Source organism: Nerophis lumbriciformis, linkage group LG10, assembly GCF_033978685.3.
Source record: "Nerophis lumbriciformis linkage group LG10, RoL_Nlum_v2.1, whole genome shotgun sequence".
In the NCBI taxonomy this organism is placed as follows: Eukaryota; Metazoa; Chordata; class Actinopteri; order Syngnathiformes; family Syngnathidae; genus Nerophis; species Nerophis lumbriciformis.
The window spans coordinates 3,276,992-3,285,000 of NC_084557.2; the positions used below are offsets into that span (position 1 = coordinate 3,276,992).

The following is an 8,009-nucleotide window of genomic DNA, read 5'->3' on the forward strand; positions in this document are numbered from 1 at the left end:
AAATATGAGCATGTACAATACTCAATACTTGGTTGGAGCTCCTTTTGCCTCAATTACTGCGTTAATGCGGCGTGGCATGGAGTCGATGAGTTTCTGGCACTGCTCAGGTGTTATGAGAGCCCAGGTTGCTCTGATAGTGGCCTTCAACTCTTCTGCGTTTTTGGGTCTGGCATTCTGCATCTTCCTTTTCACAATACCCCACAGATTTTCTATGGGGCTAAGGTCAGGGGAGTTGGCGGGCCAATTTAGAACAGAAATACCATGGTCCGTAAACCAGGCACGGGTAGCGCTGTGTGCAGGCGCCAAGTCCTGTTGGAACTTGAAATCTCCATAGAGCAGGTCAGCAGCAGGAAGCATGAAGTGCTCTAAAACTTGCTGGTAGACGGCTGCGTTGACCGTGGATCTCAGGAAACAGAGTGGACCGACACCAGCAGATGACATGGCACCCCAAACCATCACCCAACCATGCAAATTTTGCATTTCCTTTGGAAATCGAGGTCCCAGAGTCTGGAGGAAGACAGGAGAGGCACAGGATCCACGTTGCCTGAAGTCTAGTGTAAAGTTTCCACCATCAGTGATGGTTTGGGGTGCCATGTCATCTGCTGGTGTCGGTCCACTCTGTTTCCTGAGATCCAGGGTCAACGCAGCCGTCTACCAGCAAGTTTTAGAGCACTTCATGCTTCCTGCTGCTGACCTGCTCTATGGAGATGGAGATTTCTAGTTCCAACAGGACTTGGCGCCTGCACACAGCGCAAAATCTACCCGTGCCTGGTTTACGGACCATGGTATTTCTGTTCTAAATTGGCCCGCCAACTCCCCTGACCTTAGCCCCATAGAAAATCTGTGGGGTATTGTGAAAAGGAAGGTGCAGAATGCCAGACCCAAAAACGCAGAAGAGTTGAAGGCCACTATCAGAGCAACCTGGGCTCTCATAACACCTGAGCAGTGCCAGAAACTCATCGACTCCATGCCACGCCGCATTAACGCAGTAATTGAGGCAAAAGGAGCTCCAACCAAGTATTGAGTATTGTACATGCTCATATTTTTCATTTTCATACTTTTCAGTTGGCCAACATTTCTAAAAATCCCTTTTTTGTATTAGCCTTAAGTAATATTCTAATTTTGTGACACACGGAATTTTGGATTTTCATTTGTTGCCACTTCAAATCATCAAAATTAAATGAAATAAACATTTGAATGCATCAGTCTGTGTGCAATGAATAAATATAATGTACAAGTTACACCTTTTGAATGCAATTACTGAAATAAATCAAGTTTTTCAAAATATTCTAATTTACTGGCTTTTACCTGTATATATATATACGAAATACTCAAGTATTTTTTATATATATATATATATATATATATATATATATATATATATATATATGAAATACTTGACTTTAAGTGAATTCTAGCTATATATGTATATATATATTTATTTTATTATATATATATATTTGTATATATATATATATATATATATGTATATATAGTATAGCAGTTGTGCACTGCATTCTCTAAAAGCCGTAGATTTTATTGTCACATATGCATGTACACTAGATGGCAGTATTGTCCTGTTTAAAAGTGTCACAACATTGCTGTTTACGGCAGACGAACTGCTTTACGGTAGACGAAAACGTGACTGCTGTTGTTGTGTGTTGTTGCGGCGCTGGGAGGACGTTAATGAAACTGCCTAACAATAAACCCACATAAGAAACCAAGAACTCGCCCTCGATCATTCTACAGTTATAACGTGATTGGGCAGGCACGCTGTTTATATTGTGGGAAAGCGGACGTGAGAACAGGCTGTCGACACGTCACTCAGGTCCCCATGGAGCTGGAGGGGGCGTGGCCTCCAGCTCCGCCTGAATTTCGGGAGATTTTCGGGAGAAAATTTGTCCCGGGAGGTTTTCGGGAGAGGCGCTGAATTTCGGGAGTCTCCCGGAAAATCCGGGAGGGTTGGCAAGTATGGTTCAGTCATACTGGAAATACGCAAACATTAGACAGAGACGTGCTGTTTATCGTTCACAATCTCTATATAAGACATAAACACATACCGGTATGTTTTTCCTTTTTTATGCATTTTAAGTCGTAAATAAATACATGAAACCTGTGCTAACAATGTAGTCAATGGGGGCTCTCTATTTTGCCCACAAAACTCTAAATAACCATCCAAATCCCGCCAACAATACTCTTTATACATAACCTGACCTGAATATTAACCAAATATTAGCCTTTTTGTTATTATGAGTGCTAACGCCATACTTGCCAACCCTCCCGGATTTTCAGGGAGACTCCCGAAATTCAGCGCCTCTCCCGAAAACCTCCCGGGACAAATTTTCTCCCGAAAATCTCCCGAAATTCAGGCGGACTCAGGTCCTCCACAATATAAAAAAGCGTACCTGCCCAATCACGTTATAACTGTAGAATGATGGAGGGCGAGTTCTTGGTTTCTTATGTGGGTTTATTGTTAGGCAGTTTCATTAACGTCCTCCCAGCGCGACAACAACACACAACAACAGCAGTCACTTTTTTGTATACCGTAAAGCAGTTCGTCTGCTGTAAACAGCAATGTTGTGACACTCTTAAACAGGACAATACTGCCATCTAGTGCATTTGATGAAAGCACTTTTGGGCGTGCCACACAGCAATGCATCATCAGTGAGGGTGTTCAGCATGGTTCGAAAAATAGTGACAGAGAATAGAACAAGGATGGACAATTCAACCCTTAACTCAACAATGAGTAGATGAGTGTTATGTGTGTGTATATGTGTAAATAAATGAACACTGAAATGCAAGTATTTATTTTATTTATATATATATATATATAATTAAAAAAAAAAAAAATATATATATATACATATATAATAAATGTGTGTATATATATATATATATATATATATATATATATATATATATATATGTATGTGTGGGGAAAAAAATCACAAGACTATTTCATCTCTACGGGCCTGTTTCATGAGGGGGTTCCCTCAATCATCAGGAGTGATTGAGGGAACCCCCTCATGAAACAGGCCCGTAGAGATGAAATAGTCTTGTGATTTTTTTCCCCACACATACATATATTGCGCTCTACTACGGTATCGAGCACTATTTTTTGGATAACCTTATTAAGACATAAATATATATATATATATATATATATATATATATATATATATATATATATATATATATATATATATGTATGTCTGGGAAAAAAATCACAAGACTATTTCATCTCTACAGGCCTGTTTCATGAGGGGGGGTACCCTCAATCATCAGGAGATTTTAATGGGAGCATTCGCATACCATGGTTTATGTAGGGCACAGAGTGGGTGGGTACAGGCTGGCCTAGGGGCGTGGTGATTGGCTCATGTGTTACCTAGGAGGTGTTTCCGTCTATGGCGGCATGTTGTTACAATTTCGCTGCGCTTGTTGAGGGATGACAGGTCTGGACGGTAAATAATAAACAGTTTCTCTTTCAAGCATAGGTTGCATCTTTTATTACCACTATTGTAAGGTGTGCTGGATGCAAGAATTTGCCATGTTATTGAATATTCAACATTATTGTCTTTGAGGTCCCAAATGTGTTTGCTGAGTTCTGTGGTATTTCGCAGGTTTTTGTTCCTGAAAGAAGCCTTGTGATTGTTCCATCTGGTTTTGAATTCTCCCTCGGTTAATCCTACATATGTGTCGGATGTGTTAATGTCCTTGCGTATTACCTTAGATTGGTAGACAACTGATGTTTGTAAGCACCCCCCGTTGAGAGGGCAATCAGGTTTCTTTCGACAGTTACATCCTTTGTTGGTTTTGGAGTCGCTCTGTCTGGGGGTCGACGGCTCATTTGCAATTGTTTTGTTGTGGTTTGAGATGGAACAATCACAAGGCTTCTTTCAGGAACAAAAACCTGCGAAATACCACAGAACTCAGCAAACACATTTGGGACCTCAAAGACAATAATGTTGAATATTCAATAACATGGCAAATTCTTGCATCCAGCACACCTTACAATAGTGGTAACAAAAGATGCAACCTATGCTTGAAAGAGAAACTGTTTATTATTTACCGTCCAGACCTGTCATCCCTCAACAAGCGCAGCGAAATTGTAACAACATGCCGCCATAGACGGAAACACCTCCTAGGTAACACATGAGCCAATCACCACGCCCCTAGGCCAGCCTGTACCCACCCACTCTGTGCCCTATATAAACCATGGTATGCGAATGCTCCCATTAAAATCTCCTGATGATTGAGGGTACCCCCCCCTCATGAAACAGGCCTGTAGAGATGAAATAGCCTTGTGATTTTTTTCCCCACACATACATATATATATATATATATATATATATATATATATATATATATAGGAAATACTTGACTTGGTGAATTCTAGCTGTAAATATACTCCTCCCCGTTTAGCCACGACCCCGTCCCACCCCGACCACGCCCACCCCGACCCCCACCTCCCGAAATCAGAGGTCTCAAGGTTGGCAAGTATGGCTAACGCAGACAGACTATTTCTTAGCAGTGCAATGATACACACAGCTAAGTAGCCCTGAGAGTGGGCAGCCATGTCCTGCTGCTCACATCATCGCATCTCGGCGAATCAAAGTTATTCTAGATTATAAATCACGCCCCTCATATGCATACTTGGAGGATTTAGCCTTTAATCTAGAAGTTGTTCATCTGTGACATTCAATTTTATAACCGGAGATAGAGACAAACACACACAACTGAAGACTGTCTGCAGGGAGACTTCTTTGTTAAACCCTTCGTGTGCATCTCAACGGGAAGATATGGACATCCTATCAGTCGTCATGGAAGTGGGAGCAGACATTGTACAGTAAGTGATCATTTTATTATGTTAGTAGTTTGTATTTCTCGTTTTAGCACTTAGCAATACTGCTACGTGATGCTATAGTGTTTCACTACGGCTGGATTTGTTTAGCAAAGCTTCTAAAACTTGTAGCTCACCTTCCTTATATCCAGGATCAACAATTTAATGTTCTGGATCAGAATTTTGCCCGAAGTAATCATTGTTGGCTCTTACAAAGCTTGATTAGCATTGTTGCTGATGGGGAAGGAATCTGCGGTCCCTACTGTTCATGATCTCTCTAAATGGCTGAGGAATCTCCATGAGATGACTATTTTGACCACAAAACTTTCCTCCAGCAGGTCTTATCTTTGTCCATGCGATGTCAGATGAAAGAAAAATGGAAGCTGTATTCCGCTGGTGGAGTGGTTTATTGATGTGAAATATGGACGCTCCACTCGCCAGCCAGCGGCGCCTACAGGTGGTACATTGGCGTGGTTTCTCCTGGGAGGCGGTCCACTTTACCTCAGCCGGGCTCCCATCTTTCCCTTGCCGCGGCCCTTGGTGCTGAAAGAAGAAGGGAAATGAGACGTCGGAATCGTGAAAGCAGCGAAGATTGTGACTTTTACTTCTGGTGGTCCTGGACTCGAACCAGCAGCAGGTTGATCTGCAACACAAAGGTGGGATCAATTGCAAACGTTTCCAGTGGAGGTGAAGCACAGAGTTTATCTGGAATGTCTTCAATTAGGGCTAGTCCGGGGGGTCAGCAACCCGCGGCTCTCCTGGACCTCTTTCAGAGATGTGTGAAAATGAAAAAAAAATATTTTTTGTTTTAGTATATTTTCTGTAGGAAAACAAACCTTGTTAGAAATCCCACTCTTTATATTAAACATGCTTCACTGATGAGAGTATTTGGCAAGCACCGTTTTGTCCTACTAATTTCAGCGATCCTTGAACTCATCGTAGTTTGTTTACATGCACGACTTTCTCCGACGCTGCCACAGAAAGACGTGTTTTATGCCACTCCTCCTCTGTCTCATTTTGTCCACCAAACGTTTTATGCTGTGCGTGAACGCACACAGGTGAGCTTTGATTTGCTGGAGTGCTTATCAGGCATATTTGGTCAATACACGACTGCAAGCTAATCGATGCTGACATGCTATTTAGGCTAGCTTTATGTACATATTGCATCAATATGTCTTGTTTGTAGATATATTTGAGTTCATTTAATTTGCTTTACTTATGTCCTCTGCGTATTTAATGTATATTTGCATGTCTCATGACATATTACCTGTACGTAATATTGGCATACTTGCCAACCCTCCCGGATTTTCCGGGAGACTCCCGAAATTCAGCGCCTCTCCCGAAAACCTCCCGGGACAAATGTTCTCCCGAAAATCTCCCGAAATTCAGGCGACACCCCCTCCAGCTCCATGCGGACCCGAGTCCGCTTTCCCACAATATAAAGAACGTCTACAGTAAAGCAGTCCGTCTGCCGTAAACGGCAATGTTGTGACACTCTTAAACAGGACAATACTGCCATCTAGTGCATTTGATGAAAGCACTTTTGTGCGTGCCACACAGCAATGCATCATCAGAGAGGGTGTTCAGCATGGTTAGAAAGATAGTGACAGAGAATAGAACAAGGATGGACAATTCAACCCTTAACTCAACAATGAGTAGATGAGTGTTATGTGTGTGTATATGTGTAAATAAATGAACACTGAAATTCAAGTATTTCTTTTATTTATATATATATATATATATATATATATATATATATATATATATATATATATATATATATATATATATATCCATCCATCCATCCATTTCCTACCGCTTATTCCCTTCGGGGTCGCGGGGATATATATACAGGTAAAAGCCAGTAAATTAGAATATTTTGGAAAAACTTGATTTATTTCAGTAATTGCATTCAAAAGGTGTGACTTGTACATTATATTTATTCATTGCACACAGACTGATGCATTCAAATGTTTATTTCATTTAATTTTGATGATTTGAAGTGGCAACAAATGAAAATCCAAAATTCCGTGTGTCACAAAATTAGAATATTACTTAAGGCTAATACAAAAAAGGGATTTTTAGAAATGTTGGCCAACTGAAAAGTATGAAAATGAAAAATATGAGCATGTACAATACTCAATACTTGGTTGGAGCTCCTTTTGCCTCAATTACTGCGTTAATGCGCCGTGGCATGGAGTCGATGAGTTTCTGGCACTGCTCAGGTGTTATGAGAGCCCAGGTTGCTCTGATAGTGGCCTTCAACTCTTCTGCGTTTTTGGGTCTGGCATTCTGCATCTTCCTTTTCACAATACCCCACAGATTTTCTATGGGGCTAAGGTCAGGGGAGTTGGCGGGCCAATTTAGAACAGAAATACCATGGTCCGTAAACCAGGCACGGGTAGATTTTGCGCTGTGTGCAGGCGCCAAGTCCTGTTGGAACTTGAAATCTCCATCTCCATAGAGCAGGTCAGCAGCAGGAAGCATGAAGTGCTCTAAAACTTGCTGGTAGACGGCTGCGTTGACCCTGGATCTCAGGAAACAGAGTGGACCGACACCAGCAGATGACATGACACCCCAAACCATCACCCAACCATGCAAATTTTGCATTTCCTTTGGAAATCGAGGTCCCAGAGTCTGGCGGAAGACAGGAGAGGCACAGGATCCACGTTGTCTGAAGTCTAGTGTAAAGTTTCCACCATCAGTGATGGTTTGGGGTGCCATGTCATCTGCTGGTGTCGGTCCACTCTGTTTCCTGAGATCCAGGGTCAACGCAGCCGTCTACCAGCAAGTTTTAGAGCACTTCATGCTTCCTGCTGCTGACCTGCTCTATGGAGATGGAGATTTCAAGTTCCAACAGGACTTGGCGCCTGCACACAGCGCAAAATCTACCCGTGCCTGGTTTACGGACCATGGTATTTCTGTTCTAAATTGGCCCGCCAACTCCCCTGACCTTAGCCCCATAGAAAATCTGTGGGGTATTGTGAAAAGGAAGATGCAGAATGCCAGACCCAAAAACGCAGAAGAGTTGAAGGCCACTATCAGAGCAACCTGGGCTCTCATAACACCTGAGCAGTGCCAGAAACTCATCCACTCCATGCCACGCCGCATTAACGCAGTAATTGAGGCAAAAGGAGCTCCAACCAAGTATTGAGTATTGTACATGCTC

The 8,009-nt window shown here is 42.1% G+C and overlaps 1 protein-coding gene across 2 annotated transcripts in view; it reads right to left on the reverse strand.

Moving 5' to 3' along the window:
* Window positions 1-4,489: 4,489 nt before the first annotated feature.
* The window catches only part of LOC133612749 (troponin T, cardiac muscle-like), a 23,837-nt gene continuing 20,317 nt past the window's right edge, over window positions 4,490-8,009 (reverse strand). For both annotated transcript variants that reach the window (XM_061970421.2, XM_072913894.1), the window contains 2 exons: window positions 5,446-5,483; window positions 4,490-5,383 (listed from right to left, as the gene is read on the reverse strand). In XM_061970421.2, the coding sequence (XP_061826405.1) occupies window positions 5,338-5,383; window positions 5,446-5,483 (84 nt within the window). In that variant the 3' untranslated portion in view covers window positions 4,490-5,337. The remainder of the gene's footprint in view (window positions 5,384-5,445; window positions 5,484-8,009) is intronic.